Consider the following 21,246-nt stretch of genomic DNA (forward strand, 5'->3'; position numbering starts at 1 on the left):
CTGCAACAAAACTGCACTCGCTAGGGTTCCTGCCTGTTGGCTTCGTTAAGATCTGCTTAAATTGTTTCGTACAAAGGAACACTCAAACTGATTTCTGAGCCCAAATCAGCAATGCTAGGTGTACATCAGGAGTTGTTTGACATGAAGAAACATTGCCATGGCACTGTATGAATAAAGTTATTTTTAAGAATCATTATCCCTTCCTTGATACCAAGTCTTTATGCAGCAGAAAAAAAAACTTGGTCTCCACCCTGACAGAAAGCAGAGGAACGCCTTCAGCTGATACATTGCTTAAGCTAGAATAGTAGAAACCATGAATTTCTGTGTGCACTGCTGCATTGCCCTTCATTCCAGACTTACAGAAAAAAATGACACTTTTGTTACTATTTTTTTCCTTCCCATATGAGATCAGTGGAGCTATCCAGGCATTTCCATTCTTATAATTTGACTTCAAGATCAAATTTTCTCCAGGCAGTTAAAGGCAGCAGCACCTGGAGACCTCGCTCAGCCTCCCCTTGCATCCCACGGAGCTGCGTTCAGTGAGGAACCTCCCCTACCCACCCCGAGGCGACGGGCTGCAGGGGACCCCTTCCCACACGTGTCCCCGTCCCTTTTCTCAGTGCAAACGCCGCCACCACCGCCCAAACCCTAAACCCAGGGTCTGTGGGTTCCCAGCTCCCGTAGGCCGGCAGCAGGAGGGGGCCGTGCCCGCCGGCCGGGGGGCTCCTCACAGGGACCGGGCCCCGGGGCGGAGCGGGCGGCGGCGCCGCGGCCATGTTGAGGGCGGGGAGCGCGGAAGGCGGCGCCGGGGCCGCTGCGGGGCGCGGCGCCTCCCCGCTCCCCGCCGCTCCTCGCCGCCCGCAGCCGCACCGGCCCCGGCCCCGGCCCCGGCTCCGGCCCCGGCGGGCCGCGCCATGGCGACCCCCAGCCCCTGCATCGTGGTGAGTGCGGGCCCGGCGCTGCCTCCTCGGCCTCCCGCTGGGCCCCGGCGTGCGGGAACGGGGAGGGGGGAGGCGGCTGCGGGGAGCCGGCGGGGGCCGCCCGTCCCCGTGGGGCGCCTCGCGTGGAGTCACCTTGAGGAGCTCGGAGCTCCCGCTGCCCTGCACGGCCCTGCCCGGCCCCCAGCGCCCCTCCTCGGCTGCCGGCTCGGTCTCGCCTCCTGCCCGGTGTCCTGCCACAGGGCGAGGTGTTGGCAATGCCGGGGCGCTGCTTGGGCGGCTCGCAGTTGGGAGAGCCGGGGGTGCCGCCTCAGAAAGCGCCCAGAAATAACTTCCACCAGAAATAACTTCCACCAGGCACCGACCCGGCGTGGCACAACTTCCTATTCCTGTTGCTCCTCAGAGCGCGCTCGGGAGGTCGTGCTCCGTGTACCAGCACCCGAACTGGGATGCCTTCTGGAGGAAGAACCCGCTGAGGGTGTATTTTTCATCATCACTGTGCTTTGCTAAGAATCCTTTTTTTTATTATTATTTTTTTTAAACCCAGCCCCGTGTGCCGTGAGCGACAGCGGTAGCGTGACACGCATGTGGCGCCTCGCGGCCCACGGCCATGCCTGCCGTCAGGCTGTGCCTTTACTTTCTCGCTAAAAATCCATCTGTAAAACCCACCGAACAGCCCGCTCCGTACCAAACGTAGCCTGCAAGGCTTAGCAGACGTGCTAGATGTAATTATGGGGCTGAACCGTAGGAAATTTCCGTAGCTGCTGAGAGGGACCCAGCTCCTGACACGCAGCAGATCACGGGCTCGGTGCCTGGCCTGCTGCGAGCACGGGCTGTGCAGGGGCTGCTGTGGCTGGGAGGGCAGGCCTGGCTCCCGGCCGAAATCCTCATTACTGCTTGCGCAACCAAAAAACATGTAAACAGCTGGCTGATCACAGGCAAGGTAAGTGCTTCCTTGGGCACTGAAATGGAAGAGTGACCTGCACGGGCAGCGTGGCTGAGGTGGATGCTTACCATGCCTGCCCCGCTGCACTGCCAGCAGCAGGCTTCGGTGTTCCCTACAAACTTCTTTTTACACTGAGCAGCCTTCAGCTGCGTAACCAACAAGTGAAGCGATTCAAAACATATTGTCATTTTCAAGTGGCAGTGGGGCTAAATTTCAGGGAGTTTTTCTTGGTGCTTTTGTGACAATATGCCCCGAACCGCAGCAGTGGTTGTATAATTACGTACATAGGCAAACCCCTTGTCCTAATTAATACACTCCTGCTAATGTTGCAAGCTGTTTCATGTGGAGAATCTGCCCGTGCGGAACAGGTTGCTGAAGCAGGGCTTTAATTTCTGATTCTGAAGATCTTGAACCTCCACGGTTTCCAGATCATGGTCAGAGAAGGCTTGTTTCATAGGCACATAACTTGTCCCATTAACGTAGCTGTCTTGTCTTGAATTGACAGCTGGCTCGTGTGTTTTGTTGTGATTCGGTGTTGTGGAGATTTGGAAGATGTCCCTGTTACAAGGTCTGCTTGCTTAGTTGCAAAGGCAGGTTTTGCATTACACTGCTGAAATCAGAGATGTTGAAAAGCTGAAAGCTGCTTGATTCTTGTTTATTTATTTATTTTTAAATGAAATAAGATTATTTGAGGTGTAGTAATTTTGTTTTCCCCACTCTCCAATGGGGGGAAATGTTGTTAGGGCTTGAAATCATTTCCCCTCCACATTGTGCTGAGCGACAGCTCATGTAGCATTTCAGACAACTCTTGTGAACTGTGGGTTCTGCAAGCTTCCACTTTGTGCTCTGTTCAGAAGGAAAATAAGGTGATCCCAACGAGTGTAATGGATTTGGTAGTTTATTGAGTAAAGCAAAGGATTGGCAGTTTCTCACTACAGGCTTTCTATAAGACTTTGTAGAAATCTCACCTTATTTCCTTTTCAGATTGGCGATGATGAACAAGGTTACGACCTGGACTTGTTCTGCATACCTAAACATTATGCAGATGATTTGGAAAAAGTCTATATTCCTCATGGGCTCATCATGGACAGGTTTGTTTGACTTCAGACAGCACACTGCTCCAGCTGATTCCATGACACTGGAAAAAACAATCTTCCAGTGATAGTTTTGCTGCCTGGTGACTGTCTAAACAGATTACATTTAATTAGAGACTAAGAAATACACATGTTAATTAACTGTTTCTTGTTTGGCTTCAAAGAGTTTGTACATTTGCAGTTACGCTATTGTTTGGAAATTTGTCAGTTCTCAAAGAAATTTGTGGTACGTAGCAGTCTGCGACTTTCTTTACAGTGTTTCTTTGATGTTTTACTTAAAGTAATTAGAACACACTATTTGTGCTAGTTCAATCTAAAAACAGTTATAGTCTCACAAATATCTTTAGGATGTTAATAAAAGTAGATTATTAATCACATTATGATAAGACTTTTTCATGTTCATGTGGTAGATAACTAACACCCGATTTTCCCCTACTGTCTGCAAAAGACATTAGCCTTTGCCAATACCAATCTGTCACTTGTGGTTGCTGAAATGTGTGATTTTCTCTGGAAGTTTTATCTTGTGATGAGAAATGGGTACATGAACTTATAAGGTGTTTTTGTTTTACTTTGTGTTTGATACTTGCCTAATTCCTTTTAACAGAATGAGCAAATTCAGCGGAGGAGTTGCTGGGGACACAGAACCACTGAAAAGCGGTTCTGAGTAGATTTTGTGAATAGGAATGGTTCTAGATTTTGCATGGTGCTGTTTGATCAGATTATTACAGTATTTATAATAAAATGTTTTTTAACTTTACACTGAAAGACCCTATATAGGAAAAGATTGGACAAAGTACAGGTCATTAAGTAGCTGATGTAAAGTTTAAGATGGCAGGCGTTCTCTGAGAAACCTGCTGTCAGCTGCTACACTGTAAATACATACCATGCTTTCTGAAATAAATTGCAAGATAAATTTAGAAACAATGATCACTGAAAAACTGTTCAGTGTTCTCTTGCTCTGCTTTATTGACATTATATTTTGCAGTCAGGACAAATTTATTCAGCAAAACATAAAGTTATAGTTGATAATTTGAGAGTTTTCTTGCTGTCTTTTTGGTTGTGCTGATTTATTTTGCTCTTTGCATGGAAGCTGAACCTATCTTTGGAGGAAGAAAACACCCTTATGTCTCTTATCTGACGGTAAAACAATTCAGGGTGTTCAGATTTGCTTTGGCTGAGTATGATGTATGAAAACAAAGAAGTTTGGCAGTGTTACTGTTAGATTAACCTTGGAAAGCAAAACTTCATTGACCAATAGTGGGTTAAAGTGACTGAAGTGGTAGGCAAATATTTCCGAGCAAAATATGCTTCTGAGTTCGCATGTGTTTGCTGTTGTTGTTTGCAATACAAAATACTGCTGCCATAGTAAGCAAACTAAATGTGTTACAACAGCTAACTCTCTCTCTCTTTTTTTTTTTATTTATTTTGTATAGGACAGAGAGACTGGCACGAGAAATTATGAAGGGCATGGGAGGACATCACATTGTAGCTCTCTGTGTACTCAAGGGTGGCTATAAATTTTTTGCTGATTTATTAGACTACATCAAAGCACTGAACAGAAACAGTGACAAATCAATCCCCATGACTGTAGACTTCATTAGGTTGAAGAGTTACTGTGTAAGTATCTCTGCAATACCGTGCAATTTTTCTGTAAATTTGACTAACTTCAAATTAACAACAGGGATGATTGAGTATTGTCACTAAATATTGCAAAAACTTTGCCTAAGTACTGCCCAAATTGTGCTAATTTTATGCAAATAGTTAAGACAATTAAGAGGAAAAAAGCAGTCACAAGCTAACTTGTTCTTTGTCTGTCTTATATGATCTGGTTTCTTTCAGACTTTTATCTCCTCAGCCCAGTAAACTCCAGAGCAAAGAGACCCTTTCCATGTCCTTTACTTCTTAAACAATTTCCTCTCTGCCCCCTGTCCCTCCTCTAAAACCGTGGTTCTAGAATAATACAGAGGATAGTCCTACAAATCTTATTACAAAAACTTAATTCTAGGAGTTTTCATGTGGCTTAGACATCACTCACCAGATAGGAAGACTTGAAAACTGCGAACATGGTTACACTTGGGTTCCCTACCTCATCTTTTGTTTGGCTCAACTAAACAATGAATGAAATGAATTGCATTTGGCCTTGAGGAAATACTAGATTCATAAAAACAGATTTATGGTTAGTGGCCATCGAATATGGTGCTACCTTTTAAAGCCTAGGTCTAGGTTGCCTTGGCTTTATGCTTTTGGAAAAGAATTTATTTTCATTTTGAACACAAGTATTTAACTTTACAGGGAAATGGAGCATGAGGTTGTATGTAAGATTTTTATAAGGGAAGCATTAGATTACATTGTGCAGGTCAAAGGAGGAAGCAGATGTATGTTAGTACTGTATGCTTCCCGACTCAGCAACAGCCTAGTCTCGTGTTTTCAAGACAGTATTTGTGGGTAAGTTAGATTTTTTCCATAAGATCACCTGTAGTGTGGAAATAATTAAGTTTTTTGATTTCAATTTATGGTGTCAAAATAAATTGCTTCTTAAGGTCATGCTGTTAATTCTGTGTCTCAATGACCGTGTTTTCCAGTCAGTAGTATAAGCTACTTGTCGTGGTTGTGGAGAAGTGCCTGCTGCAGTAGAAAAAAATAGATTACTAAGTTGGAAACTCAACTGCACTGTTCATTTAATTAAACCAGAGATAGGGTTATTTGCAGATTTAGGTTGGATTGTAGAAGAGCTTCAAAAATGTGCTGCTGCTGCTGAGTGATCTGTAAAAACTTCACCTCATTGAGTGGTAAAGCTCAGACCAGTCAGAGTCTGGCCAGGCCTGTTTGCAGAAGAGCTGTGCCAGCTCCCGAGGTGTGTGTGCAGTGATGTCCTGGGGCTACCTGGAAACCACCGTCATGTCTGCAGAGCGTGCTGCAGTGACTCAGCTGCACTCTTTTAAGAGAAGGCAAGGCCAGGCAGAAAGGGACATGCCAGCCTTTCGTTACATCTTGCAAGGGGAGAGCTGCTTGACACACTTTCTTTCTGCTCCCCACAAAAGAGTCAGGCTCCCTCTACCAGTCCATTCAACCACAAAGCCACTACGTGCCCACATACGCTGTCTGTAAAAGCCACAACAGAAAGGTGAATGCCTCTATTAGAGGATAGTATTTGAAAGAATAGGAAATAACTCCCACCTTTTTTGGCGAAGAAATTTGTATTTTCTGCTTTCTTCAAGGAACACATCCAATAACTTTGTTGATTTATTTAAAATATAAAGGACTACACCCTTTTGCTCTCTCCACCTTCCAAGTAACTTGGAACAAACTATGGGTTAAGTGTTGTGAAACACCTGGAAAAAATACTACATTGCAAAGCAAGGCTTATTGTACAGCATGTTTTCATTGTTCATCTCTATGCATTAGGCATGTATTGGTTCTGCTGCTTTTATTTTTTACACCCCCCCCCCCCAAACTATAGTGCTTTTATATTAATAGGAAACTGAACAGCAAAATAATTATGGAAGTTTTAATTCTCTTTTTGTAGTAAGAAGGAGTAAACAAAGAGAAAAGCGGAGAAATTTACACAGAAAGGAGTGTAAGCAGAATGTGTTCCATGAGGTGTTGGCTTCAGGGTTTTGGTTTTGTCAGCCAATTCTGTAAAGGAATGTTTTCTTGTTCTATATGACCGAGGAGCTCCAGTTACTTGATGGCCCCACTAGCAGATTATTACGAGCATTTCATTTCTGTCAACTCTCTTAGGTAGTTATTAATATCCAGACTTACGTTCTTTAGATTGCATAACTTGATAGACTGGGTAAGACTGTCCTAACACAAACATGCGTGTAATTGATTCACTTAGTTTTCCATTATTAATGGTGCTGGAATGTTAAATCTGCTCTGTAGTTTTCATTCGTGCTTTACTAAATGGAGGAGTCAGCATTCTTAGTGATGGGAAAACCATCACAAACCGTAATGGACAGTTGAAAGTAGAGCTAGCTCTCTTGTGATTGTTTTTGGATGCAATTACTAGATCACGCTGCCTGCCTTTACAGACTGGGTAAAAGATGTTAAAAATACCATTGTTGCATAAACAAAGCAGCTGAACTCATATAATGGTTCTAAAATTGATGCGATTGATGTTCTATTCCTATTTGAAATTGATCATTTAGTATTTTCAAGCTTATGGGTTGGGTTATTTGTTTCATAATGCAAAGTTCATACTATGATTGCACCCAAAAATAATTCTCTAAGAATACTGAGATGATGAAGCTGTGATTAAATGTTGCTTATAATTCCTGCTTTTGGAGTCCTTACAAATGAGTTTTAATGATCTGGCAAGCCGTTAAGAAATTGAAAGATAGTGTTTGTGAACAGAACCAGATCTCTGTATTCTTGACAAATAGTTTGTTTTTCTTGTCCTAGAAGAATGGCTTTTCACCAGTTTCCTGCATGTAAAGTTAGAGTTAAGCAAAAGTTGCTTATGTAGTCACAAAGGGCAGCCAAAAGACAATGGACGTGTTGCATTGTCACTCAGGAAAATAGGGCTTTTCGGAGGAGTACTGCAGCTTTAAGGCAAAATCTAGTTAGGCTGGTTGAGACAGTATTCTGAAAGATCTCATGTTAACTGAGCCTTATAGCAAATACCATGAGGAACTTAAAATGCCTTGTCAGGGGTTACGATCTTGCAGCGCGTTATTATTTTCCAGCAATGACAATGAGGCAGTGAAAACAGATCTAAACAGTAAATCTCTAATGTGTTAAATCACAAAGCATTAAAGTCTTACCAGTACTGAAATCAGAAATAATGCTCCTGAAGATAATTAAAGTGTTGCTTAATTATTAAACAAAGTTCTTTCCAACGGAAATCTGGTTAAAACCAGTGTTGGAAATTCGTTAACCATTTTTGATCCTTTAATTGCTCAGAAACTCAGTACCTGCATAGGAATGTAGGTTTATATGGCAGTGAAGGTTTATGTTTTGTGTTAAAAAATGTAGCCATTTGTAGGGTGCTTGGTGGGAAGGAGAAGGGCAGATTTTGTTGGTTAGATTGTTTTTCTCTGCTGATCAGTATACTTGAGTATGCATAACCCACAAGGTTCTGTAGTGATCTGTAGTTCTGTGTTGTTATTGTTTGATTATAGTGTGTTGCTTTGTAGCCAGAGAGATCACCAGGAAACTGATCTGCATGCATGTACTGAGAGGACTGGTCTATCATCTGCGCATGTTGTTTTAATGGAACAAATATCTGTAACATCTTTCTCCATCTTCTTTAAGAAATGGTGCTTTTTACATCCTTCCATGGAAAAAGGATGAAATTCTTATTAGTGTAGTAATAGGAGGTAAGAGAGAATCCTGCAACATGAACAAGGAAAAGCTTAAAGCTGTCATTTAAGATAATTTTAAGATATGATGAACACAGGAAATGCCCCTCAGCATTATAAACATGGTGCTTAACTGAATCCCATTTTCGTGATTAATCTAACCAGTATCTCTGGCATTCAGTAGCAGTCTGCTATTTACTGGGTCAAGCAGCAGACATTTTGGACATCCTATTTTTGGACTTTTTCAACACAGTGGTATTGTTTCTGTTCACTATAGTTTTCCTTAAAACGTGGGGTAAAACTGTAAAGGCGCTTTTTCTAACGCTTTGTGCTTGCCTTTTTTTTTTTTTTAATGTTTTGTCATGGGAATCTAAAATAGAAAGTATCTGTTAGTCTCGTTATCTGCTTTTACATACCTAGAGCTGTCAGCGCTTCTTTATCCTAGAGCATTGACGTCACTGTCCAAGGGATTTTAATACATTTTCTCTTTACTGTAATCCCAGTGTGCTCAGTGTGTGTTTCTCTCTAAACCATTTACCCCTCTTTTGTGTGTGATAACACTTCTACTTTTTGTCTACAACTGGTACAGTATGAATATGTGTGTCAGAGAAAACAGGAAGCTGTATGTGGCTGTCTGTTCCCCTGTGGTCTCCTCTCTATTGTATCTGCCATTTTGGGGCGTGGGGAAGGAACTGCTCTTTTGCTGCTTGTCTGCATGGTCATGCAGTAAGGTTGGGCTTCAGACTGAAGCGGCAAAATAATAAAGGTTTTCTAAAGGGAAGATATGAAGTAAAGAGCTGTGAGAATGAAGTTTGAAAAGTGGTATGACCCTTCAAATAAATGATTAACTTGTAGGATAATGACATCATCTGTAAGTAGCACAGTAATGAGTATAGCACAATTAATAAGAACTATGAGACAATGTCAAGGTTTAAAGTCAGCTGAATGACTTTAAATAAACTGCAGAGATCTGGAGGTACCCCAGGAGTTGTTTTTAACTTTCTTGTATAACAAACAGTTCACTGATGCTTACATCAAAGCCTAGTTTTACTAAAGCAAAATGCTGTACTTTAGTGATAGGATTGTGTAGCTGTGTCGCTGTTTAATTACCACAATGAGTAATTTATCACTATTTGTAAAATAGGCAAACCCAAGCTTTTCTGGCTATTCTTATAGCTTATATTTCTTGTTCTTAATCTGTGCCTTGTTTGCTGGCTATTTCATTGTTGTTATGATTGTTTATTTTTATTCAGAGTAAGGCTTTCTAAGACATCAAAGTTTAAAATGTAAATTACCAGCTATATAGCAGCATACAGCTTGGAAACTTTTTTTTTCTTGTTTTCCATACCTTTAATGAATATGTAGGAAATAATATTTTTTTATATACATGTGTGTATATGTAATGGTCACAGATGAGAAGTGGTGCCTGTATTTATGTAAATATTTTTTCAAACAATCTTTTATCTGAAATACCATCTTTCAGTTTGATTACTTTTAATTTCTTAGTTAATAGATGTTGCTGGTGCAGTTTCTGAAAGCTTTGGTATTTGTGGGTTATGTACTTTGCAGTTTTGATATTTATTAGAAGAAAAATTACTTTAATTCTGGTGATACTAATGCTTACTTGCTGCTCTTTCTTACTAGAATGATCAGTCAACTGGAGATATAAAAGTCATTGGTGGGGATGACCTTTCAACCTTGACTGGAAAGGTATGGCACATTATATGTTTAAAGCAACCCCTTCCCCCCAAAAAAAACAATCCTAAAAACAAAACAAAACAAAACAAAAAACAAACAACAAACCAAAAATAATAAACCCCACCAAAGAACCAAATAATTAGAGTTTTAGAAAGGAAAAAAAAAAAAAGAAAACTGTAATGTTTCATTTAAAATATTCACCATTGTAGAGTGGTGGGGTGCATAAGCCCCACCAGAGCCATCTTTATGAAGCATTATGAAGCATCTTTTATGAAGCATTATGATTTTCATAACATATGTGTGTATATTCACTGTCTTCAGTATAAGGAAGTGTTAGATTTGTTTTTCTACATTGCCTAAGAATAGTCTTGTCTTGGTTGTTGTTAACAAAGTACCTTTAAAAGAGAGTAGCGTTACTTATTTACTGTGTTGGTGTTTCATTGCAATAGTGAACCGAGTTGGTACTGTCTAGACATGTAACTTGCAGGTTAGGGAATAAGGGTCCTGTTACAGGCAATGAAGAGATGGAAATGCAGAGAATGTAAATTGGGAATCTGCTTTTCTTCAGTGGCTGTGTAGAGATCATTGAGCTGGATATCTGTGGGTAAAACATGGATGCCTCCTGTTCTGTCAGAACACATGGCTTTCCCCTTCTGATTACACATAAACAGTCTTTGTCCCATTTCAGTGTAAGTGATGTAGGTGTGTACAAAACAGTACATAACTTTATAGCATGACATTGTCTGCATTATAAGAATTTAAAGGCCACTTTGTACTCAGCATGAGATGTTGAGGCAAGTCTCATTGTCAACTAATTGTCATTAGAGCATCAGAAATGTTAACTGAATAGAATTCACTGTTACATGTCCTAACATACATAAATCATGGTACAAATATTTAACTGCATTGAAAAATAAATTATTAAGTTATAGAAGACAATATATGTAATAAATGTTTTATTCTTTAAATGCTAATTGATTCTTCTTGTCTTTTTTTTTTTCTTCCCACCAGAATGTTTTAATTGTAGAAGTAAGTATTATGTTTCACTTTGAAGTTCTAACGTGTGACTGGCAAAAGACCTCAAACAGAAGTTGGTTTTATGTCAGAAATCCTACAGTTTCTGGTTTCAAAGTTTTTAGTTTCTGACTCTAGGCCTGAATTATGCAAGTGGTCTCTGAATTTGAAATGACCTGTGTTTTGAATTCTCACATAGCATTCAACTAGACCAAATTTAACAAGGAAAATATCTGTGTAAAATTGCTTGCTCTTTGCATTTGATTTCAGTTTTCTGTGATTCTGTCAATTCTTAAATGTCTTTTTTTAAAAAAAAATAATCTTATTAAGAAGTAGCCTGAGCAAAGTGGTACTAAGTGTGTTATTGTTCTGAATTTATAACAGCAAACTAGGAAATTAAACTGGAGGGGTAGAAAGGAGTTCCTAGTAGGAGTATCCTAAAATACATGGGAAAACAGAGCTAAGGCCAACATCTCTGTGTACAGTTTCTTTAGAGGCGTGGAGAATGTTGATTCCTAATTTGCATTTTGATAATGCTTAATTCCCATTTCTCTATCTTGTCATGGTTCTTTGATACGAGGTGCAATACGCTTCAGTCTGGTTTCCTAGTAGGTACTGTTGCTTAAATCTTGCTTCCATACCTCTTTGATGAACGATGTTGCTTACATTCAGTAAGTATGACTTTTACAAAGGATGATCTAGAATAAGATCGCTAACTTGAGGATGGCAAAGCAGAAGTACTAAACAGGAAAAATGAATGTATAGAAGTAATAATGTCTTCAGACTCCAAATAGTGGAAATGGCTTTATCCATAAGCTATGGCAACTGATTCAGCCACCAAATGAAAGGATGTTTCCTTCTGTCATTAAATGTGTTTTTTTATGTACGTCTTTTTTTAATTTGAGAAGGTTATATTATTCCACAGGAAACACTTTTGAACTAAACTGATTTAGTTCAGTTCTAAAACTCCTACCAAACTAGTATGTATACAGCAGTCATCTGTGTGACCGGTGGCATCCTTTGAAGTGTATTTGCTTCAGATAGGCAGATGCATTTAATTATGTATCTGCTCCATTTCAGATGAATGTATGTCTTCAAAGTCCCAGGCAGCTAAGTAGGTTAGTTTCTCATCTGTTCAGTGAATCATCTCTCCAGTGCCTTATATTGTGCCTTATATATAATTATACATCGTCAAATATGAACCCTTTGACCAATCACCATTTTAACTGTCAAACAGTGGGGGAAAACAAACAAACAAACAAACAAAACCAAAAACCATTATTATAGGCACCAAAGCACTTAGGTTTTCCATACAGAATCCCTTTGATGTATAAAAACAAACAAACAAAAAAGAAGAAAAGAATCCCATCCCTTTCTGTGCAGGGGATGGGATTAAAATGGTGTGTCAAACATCATTTTAGTGTATATAAATAGAAACTTTAGAACTGCACCCAGATATTGCCAGTGCAGCTTCTTTGTCTTTGGATCTTTTTGGGTCTGTAATGTAAGTTGCACTTCTTTTTCCTGTAATTGCATTGATGGATTGTTCTGAATATTTTCCCTTCTTATTTTCTTTCTGTTGTATACATCTCTCTCTGAGTTCAACTGCAAGACTAATGTTACATTTATAATACTGGAATTAAACAATGTTTGTCAAATAGCTACAAGGAACACAAGCCATAAACGCTTCAGAGGAAGCCTAGAAGGTCATAGTTCAGTAACTGCTTTCAAAGTAGTAGTTATCCACAGTTTTGACTGTTGTGATCACTTTATTGAGCATAATTGCTTAAGCACAATATAGCGTTATGTATCACCTGTATTTGATTATGAACATTATTTTGTCATACTTTTGTGCTATTACGGATGAGCAATTTCTGCAGTAAAAACTTGAAAATGCTACTCTGAAATTTTGAATATTCTCACTTACATGACACTTTTATTTTCAGGATATAATTGATACTGGTAAAACAATGAAAACATTGCTGTCTCTACTCAAGCAGTACAATCCAAAGATGGTGAAAGTAGCCAGGTAAACTTCTAAATGTGATTATTTGTGCTGTATTTCAACTTCAGAATGACACACAGTGGAATAAAAAGATAATATAGAATATATTCCCATAGAAGAGAAACAGGAAGGAACATTTCTGCAGGAGTCATATATGATCGAGTTAGAGTTCAGTATTTGTTTAAACTCAACTTCTGCTTCTTGTGGGAGCATACGTTCATTAAGGCTAACAGAAATGCTCTTCTTTCCAGTCCTATCGCTTGAAAAATATCAGTGCATCAGAAAGGGATAGCTTGTGCCTGTTCAGTACGTGTGTTGCCTTATATTCTAGTAATATCTGTGGGGTTTTACCACTGATCTTTAACTTAGGTTTAAAAGTATATGGAAGAATTTAAATATTTTGGGCATAAAAAAAAAACCAACAACCTCTCAAGGTGGCAGGGGTATTTTCAACACAAATTTAGTTCATAAATATAAACTTTTACTAGAGATTGGGATTAAAAAAAAAGTCAGTGGTTGACATCTATGGACATACAGTATCTGAACATGTTTCTGTTTGCAACTTCATTTTTTTTCAGTGGTGTATCTGTGCAATGGAGACCTTTGGTCTGCCAGCTTTAATTGTAGAATTAAATTAGTTTGCACTAAACATTACTGTTTATATAGAGTATATAGTGTAGCTGAGCCTCAGAGGTCATTCTGTGAGTCACCCAGCCATATGCTCTTTTAGGCTTTTCTACTTAGTTGCATCTTTAATCAGTTAGTTATGAAACATTTTCTAATTAAATAACTTACAATTAGTAAGAAATGTTGAGGGTAATATTAACCAATATCAACATTCCTCCTACTTCTTTTTAAATTGCATCTTTTACGCTCCTATGCTGTGGTTGTGTATTTTACAATAAAAGCATAATGATTGCTGGGGATTAGAGATAAACCAGAGCTGCGTGTAAAATCTAATCAGTTGTGTTGCCATAACAATGTCAAGGCAGTTGTTAGATGTACTAGAGCAGCTCTTCTTGATGATAATGTGGGGATGACCTGCTGAAGGTGAGGTTTTTGTTTTTTTTTTCTCTGTGGCCTGCTTAAATGTACCAGATTTTAAATATTTGTCACTGAATAGTACCTTAACACTACAGTGTACATCACAAGTAGAATACAGCATGAACAAAGCCTAGCTTCGGATTATTTAAACCTGTTGCATTTTGGGTCTGCCAAAGACCTGAGCAAGTAAACGTGATCATGCTGGATAGCTTTAAGTGTCATGCTCTTAGATAGTTCACTTGCCTTTCTTTTCTTAATTTTTTCTTTCTCTCTGACAATTAAGCAGTTGTAGCAGGGAGATGTGAATTAATGCTAATGTGATTTGGGGTTGGTTTGATCAAGTCTTATGCCAATACTCAAATTAAGACTCTCAACTAGAAGTTTCAGAAACTGAATGTCTAAAGACAGACAAATGTCAGGATGATGGGGTCATCTTCTGAAAGTGCGCAACTGAATAATGAGTGAGTCAAATTAAACTAGCAAGGTATTTCATTCTGCTACAGTACCCCTAACTCTGTATGTCTGTGCTTTTTACACCTCTGACTATTAATTCTGTGAAAGTGGAGCTGGTTTATATCAGCTTATGATCATCAAAACCAATTACATTTTCTGTATGGGGGTAATTAGTACTACCAGTGGAAAAACAGCTGAGGACATGTTGCACAAGTGCAATTGAGGTTACATTTAACCAGCTGAACTTTTGCTTCATAACACTAATGCTTTTGAAAAGACCTCAGCTGGTCTGGCTAGATCCCAAGTTGTCACCTCTTTACCTGCGAGCTAAACCAATTGTACCTGAGGTTTCTAAAAACACATAAAACCTAATTAAGTCACTTCTGGCAATGAAAATCCTTCCAGTAAAATATCTCACAGCCTCTTTCCTGCAAACATTTTGTTTATCCCTTAGGCTGTAAACCATTCATGATTCTAGGAAGTTTTGAGTTTGTCTATATGATCAGCTGCACCTGCAAATGAATAATATGTTTAAAATGTATATAGTTATGCTGTCAATTATGCACATGTAGTCTCACTGAAGTGGAATTCAGCTAATCTTCATAACTGTTTCATATAATTGAACCTGGTGTTTTTCCATGTTTCAGTTTTACATTGTTTTTATTTGACAGTTTGTTGGTAAAAAGAACTCCTCGAAGCGTGGGATATCGGCCAGACTGTAAGTGACTTTTTGACACCCATTATCAGTTTTTAAAAATATGTTGTATATATGTTGATGTATTGTGTACTCTTTGGTCAAAGTCCAAGGGTGTTCCAAGTAAGTTTTCATGAATGGTTTTTGATTTATTTTGCTCTTATTTGGGAAGTTTAAATATTTGGAATGTATTTTGACAGAGTTAATACAGATTTGGTCTAGTCCTTTTTTTCTTAACTTTTTGTGGCATTTTATTATACAAAAAGGAAACTTTGATATTTTGTTCCAAGTTAATCCCTCTTCATATGGAAATTCTCCTAGCTTGCATGTTAATCAAATGGTTTGGTCAGCAGAATCTGCTGGATTCATCTTTGACACTTTTGGGAGTGTTCCAGGTGCCTAAACATAGCTACCCAGTGCCACTCGGATGTCCCCAGAAATGTAATGGGACCACACAGGGTAACAGATCTGATCAAAGTTTACAGTGGTAAGATGTTCAAAATAGCACAAACCCAATCTTGTTTAAGCATCTGGATTACTCCTGTCATGTCTTCTTGTCTGTCCCAAGACCGTAAAGGAAGGAATAGCATCCAAAGCACACGGGGGTGTCAGTGATAGCCCCTCTTGGCTTGGAAAGGGCTACGTGTGCTATCCCTGTGCCAGAGGTTGATTTCCTGTTCATGTGGACTGTGCGCTTTCACAATGGAAGTGAAGTGAGTTTAACAGAATTGCATCTTCTTCCCCCTCCTTTCCAAGTTTGCACAGTATTCTTAGATTGAAATTCCTCAGTGCCTTGAAAGCTTAATTCAGGTGTTTCCTTCACTCGAGGATGCCTCTCTTTCCTGAGATCTTATTATGGGTTTAGCTGGGTTAACAGTCTGCCTTTCTGAGCATCTTGCAGCAGATGACTTGTTTTGCCATCTGTCCAGAGATGACCTGTTCAGTGCAGAACCCGTGAGCTCTGAAGGCAAGAGACAACGCAGCAGTAGTGCTTGGGCCTGCCTTCTATCCTTGTATCATGAGGCCAAGTAGACTCTAAACATTGCCTTATTTTTTCCAGAAGCATACACAGTCTTTCACTGGAATTGTGTGATTTATCTCCGTTTTTTTCATTACTGAGCCTCGCTGTAACCAGGGAGAGAGAAACAGCACAGCTCGGGAGTCTTTCATTTTTAGCATGAGGGGAGAAAGCCTTCTGGAAACGTCCCTAGGTTGTCTTACAGTGTGTGTGGATGGCTTGGACTGATACTTCTTGACTATCCAAGGACTGTCCTGCTAGAGCCATGTCCACTTGGACAATCTATGGAACAGCTGATGCGTTTTTTTTAGGCAGCTTCTATGGGAAAAAAACTGAAACAAAACACAACAACAAAAAACCGCCGGTTTCTGAAAAGTGCAAGTGACACCATAAATAAGAGAGCGCCTTTTACCTTGTGGTCTTCACTATTCTCTATACCAAGGGCTTGGCACTTACAGCATGCTGCTCTGCAGAGCTGTCCCGCAGTCAGAGTATGTCCTGGTACACCAGGTTGTTGTCCACGAGCAGCCAGAGGGGAGTGAGTTTTGTTTGGGCACTGCCACAAAGACGAAGGACTGGTTCCCCTGCAGTAACTCTGGTTCCTCCTGGTGTTGACGTGTTCCATGCTTACTCTCCCAGCTCTTCACAAAGAGCCCTGTTGGACTGGCACATCTGTAGTTTTGAGGGAGCTCAGAGCTGAACCTACCTGCTCGTTATCCCAGAGGTGACCTTACTTATAGCTGTGCCTAAGGCGAGGGTGCACTCACACAGGTGCCGCCTTTTGAATGATACTGTGAGGGTGACAACTAAAACAAAATAAAATGCTACTGCTTGGGAACCAGTAAGTAAATCTATTTCATTTTGTTTTAGTTGAATTAAATCAACAAATAAAGTTAGACCATTAACTAGCTTGAATATTAATCTTGGGATACTTGAATGGAAGAAATGAAATGTTATGCTTATGTCTATAAAATTCTAGATTCTCTCTGTAAAAAGGTCTAGTGAACTCTAGGAAGTTCTTTTCTAACACACTGATGACTTATGTTCTTTTTCAGTTGTTGGATTTGAAGTGCCAGACAAATTTGTTGTGGGATACGCCCTAGATTACAATGAATACTTCAGAGATTTGAATGTAAGTAAATTTTCCCGTATGTTTTTGTCCATTTAAAACTAGGGAGGAGGAAGGAAGGGAAGTCTCCTTGCATCACTCTTTCTTCTCTGTGTAAATCACAGCTCATGTGCAAGCCTGTTCCGTTAGTGATGCAACAACGAGAGCAAAGGCTAGACCAGCACAACTGTGTTTCAGAGCTTATATGAAACTAACTTTTGTTTTGCTTCATGCAGAATGGAGGCTACGCATCTCCTGTCAGCTTTGAAATAATGTGGCAGTTTGTATGAAGTTTCTTATCTTACCAGATACATCTGCAAGAAATAAGTGCATTTCCTTAGTTACATCAAAATTAGAGAGGAGAGACCTTGGATGTTGAGATGTTTGCATTTTATGCTAGGTCATTATTAATTTTTCATCTGGGTCTCACTAACCTTATAACAGACATTGGGTAGGAGAGAGAGGAAGTCCAGTGTTGAGATCTGTAGACAAAAAAAAAAAAAAGAAGCTGAAGTTTTTCTGCATAAACAATATCACAGTGCTCTTCGGTACTGCAATGTGTATAGCATGCTTTTATTTTTTTCAGAAGTGCATTATTGAATACATCTGTAAACATCATCCTACATGACTTTCTAACAGGAGCTTTTTATTTTGTTTTGTTTCAGCATATCTGTGTGATCAGTGAGACGGGGAAGCAGAAATACAAAGCATGAAAGCATAGTTCAAGTGCTCTGATAGCAGAGCTTTGAAATGTTTTGTTTACTGAGTCCTATCTTTCACAGGCTTCAACTCTGGTACACCAGCTAAAATTGTAGAATTATCCACCCCCATTGTCATATGCTTACTATAACTTATTGCATGTACAATATACAAATCTTGTCTTGTTCATTTATATTTTAGAAATGTAAACAATTAGTGCAATTCTGCACTCCTTATTTTGATTTGCACTATGACTCTACCGACTATTGCTGCCCCTGGTTGGGTTGTGCTGTTTGTGAGCTCCGGAGTCTAACTCTTGCAGTGGTAAATTGCTTAAACCTCATCAACCCAGAACTGAAATAGTTCAAGTACTGTAAATGTAAAACACTTTATGATAGGGAAGTCTATTAGTAATATTTTTAAAATCTGTAATTTAAGTTTTATATTTTCATGCACAAATGTGATTGTGATTAATGGATAGTTGCACCTTTGGGTGTTATAAAACATGAGGAGCAGCCAGTTACAGTATCTGTAATCTCCAAGGAGCTGATTCAAGTCTCCTGGAGTTGCCTTATCACTGTAAAAGTCCGGGTAAAAAAATCTTTTTTTAAATTTTTTTATTTTTTGAGCTAAAAGGAGATGGAATGACAAAGCAGAATGTTTAAAATCTAGTTTAAGTTGAGCTGTTCATTTCTTTTGGATTTTTTTCTTTAAAAATACCCATCAGACAGTGAAATTGCCTTTTAAATTTAAACAATTATAATATATTTTTGAAAAAGTATTGTAATGTTTACTTTATAAGATCTACAAAACAAAGTACTTTAAATAAAGGCTGTCTCTTTAAAATAAGCCCCATACATCTATGCCACTCATTCTGTATATTAAAGTGCTCTTGAAATTTTCTTAGTAATATTTTTCATAAGTGTTTCTGACAGTGAAGGCAGACTCTACATTTGTTATCTTTGTAGAGCCTTTAGTCAGTATTGTGCCATCTACAAGAGATGATAAAGGCCTGAGGGAAAGCTATCGAAATACTTGCATATTCTATAACCAAACTGGATTTCAGAGAAAATGCACTAAGTAGTGTCTTGTGTTCTGTTTTGGCAAAAATGAAGAGTGAAGAATATGTTCATTTAAATAATATACAGGGGTGGGAGGGAACACAACCATTTTGTAAGTAATCGTTTGGGTTTGTTTTATTAACATCTTGTTCATGCTGAGTTTAATTCTAAACATGGCAGCCCACCTTGCACATTTTCCTTCTGCCGTGGTGTTCCATCCCTTAGCTTACACAGTACCTGTACTTCTGCACGTGGGTTCTTCCACTGCGTGCTAGGATTCAATGCTGGTCAGTGCTTAATACATAACGATCTTTTCGACAGCCTGTTTTTAAGATGTTTTCTGGTTTTGAAGTTTGGGTTGTGCTTTTGTACTTTTCCAAGTACTGCACATCATTCTCTCTCCAAGGTGTATTCAGTTACAACTGTAGTAGTTTGCAGCAGACCTGAAATATGAATAATTTACATAATGTAATTGAGACCAAATGACCGTGATGTGTTGGAGATGTAAATTTGTATTTGTAACTCAAAGTTCTCATTAACAAATATGATAACACTGGTTGTGATTATACTATACTTCTGCAATGATCCAGGTTAAGGTTAATGTTCCAAAGAGCTTTTCTGAAAGCACTACGAAGACTGTATTTCTCAATGTTTGTGTGTATGCTTATCAACCTGCGCTGTACCTGGGAATCCCTTCTGGAAAATATATGGTGCATGTCTAAGAAGAGGAAGCACAAAAGCAACACAGAAAAATATAAATCCACTTAAGAATTCTTACATCCATTAAGTTTTCATTAGGTGGGGTTGAACTTAAGGTCTAATTATAAAAAAGTACTGTTTTCTCCTGCCTTCTTAAGAGTTCCTACTTCACAGTGGATTTCAAAATTGATTGATGCCATCTAGACATTACACCAGAGAGGTGGCATAAACGTACCTATTCACATGTGAAACGGTAAGAATCGATGATGTTCAATATCTTTTAAGACTAAAACCTTACGTGAGTTTGTCCTGTAAGTTTTCCTATCTTGGTTGAGACCAATTCAAACGCTGTGATTTGGGAACAGCAGGAGAGGTTGAGTTAGTCATAACAAGGGGTTTATCTTCCAAAACATAACTGGACGAGGGAAACTACCAGCCTTTTGGGGTAAGGGTTCAAACTGCATGAACTTGCAGATGGCGTAGTCACAGCTTGAACGCTGGCAAGATATTCCAGTGGGACCTCTTGAGCCACACTAACCACAGGAGTGAGACTGCAGGATACAGGATTGTCTTCTAACAACATTGGCTGTGTCTGATAGAAAAGTTAGATACTCCAGAAAAAAAAAAAATACTATCACCCCAGAGGGTTTCCTTATTCAACAGCTTTTATTATTGCCTATGAAGATTATTCAGAAAAGAAATGTCCCCCTCTCCTGCCCTTGCTAGAATAGTCCTAACCTGTTGCAGCCTTTTACAGAAAATGTCTGTGTACTACATGAAGATGAATTTTCACATGAAAAAAAAGTTGAAAATGCAATTGTTACTTCTTATTCAGTAATTTTGGTTAAAAGACTGGGGTTTTGGTCATACCTTTGCAAGTTAAATGCAAGCTTTTTGCAGCCCAGACGTATATTGTTAAAACATTATGAAAGCATGGAGAAAATCTTGTATTTGAATATTTATGTGGCATTTGAAGCTCATTATAGTTCCACATTTTATGAATCACAAATGTACACTGGAAAAGTAATTTTGATTATTTATAGGCTTTAATATACTGTTTTACCCTGTGGCATCTGGAATTTCTGCATGTTTTGATTCTAGTCCGTCACAGACCATTAACGCTGACTGACGCGGCACCGAAGTGTGTAGCTTTGGTCAGAGCATTCATCCTCCTTGCTGTACATTTGCACAGATCCAAATCTAAGGGACTCGAGGCAGAGCTTGGAGATGTGGGAAAAAGGTTTTTATGCAAACTGTGCTGACAGTTCGCTTTTGGGCGGGTTGTTTTGGGTTAAAGAGAAATCCCATTGTGGAAAACGTAGACAAATGAGGATCTTTACATTGCCTTGTAAACGTATGTCGTGGCTGATGGTGTGTTGGTGGTGTCCCGTTGTCTATTACGCTCTGGAAATCCTGTCAAGCATGCCTTGATCCAGCAGTGAGGACCTGGCACTACATACGGGGAGCTGGTT

The 21,246-nt window shown here is 39.3% G+C and overlaps 1 protein-coding gene across 1 annotated transcript; it reads left to right on the top strand.

Annotated features, from left to right (window-relative positions):
* Window positions 1-781: 781 nt before the first annotated feature.
* HPRT1 (hypoxanthine phosphoribosyltransferase 1) lies at window positions 782-20,853 on the top strand. The gene is made up of 9 exons (XM_084294047.1): window positions 782-941; window positions 2,869-2,975; window positions 4,412-4,595; window positions 9,926-9,991; window positions 10,991-11,008; window positions 12,940-13,022; window positions 15,167-15,213; window positions 17,263-17,339; window positions 17,981-20,853. The coding sequence occupies exons 1-9, from the start codon at window positions 915-917 to the stop codon at window positions 18,026-18,028; spliced, it is 657 nt and encodes a 218-aa protein (XP_084150173.1). The 5' UTR covers window positions 782-914; the 3' UTR covers window positions 18,029-20,853.
* Window positions 20,854-21,246: the final 393 nt, after the last annotated feature.

Source organism: Netta rufina (genome assembly GCF_964035555.1).
Source record: "Netta rufina genome assembly, chromosome: 12".
Classification (NCBI taxonomy): domain Eukaryota; kingdom Metazoa; phylum Chordata; class Aves; order Anseriformes; family Anatidae; genus Netta; species Netta rufina.

Excerpts from the sequence above, each read along its gene's own strand:
- HPRT1 (XM_084294047.1), top strand. The coding sequence starts at position 915 with ATGGCGACCCCCAGCCCCTGCATCGTG. Across the intron at positions 4,596-9,925 it reads TTAGGTTGAAGAGTTACTGT|AATGATCAGTCAACTGGAGA; the intron begins GTAAGTATCTCT and ends CTTTCTTACTAG. Across the intron at positions 15,214-17,262 it reads CGTGGGATATCGGCCAGACT|TTGTTGGATTTGAAGTGCCA; the intron begins GTAAGTGACTTT and ends GTTCTTTTTCAG.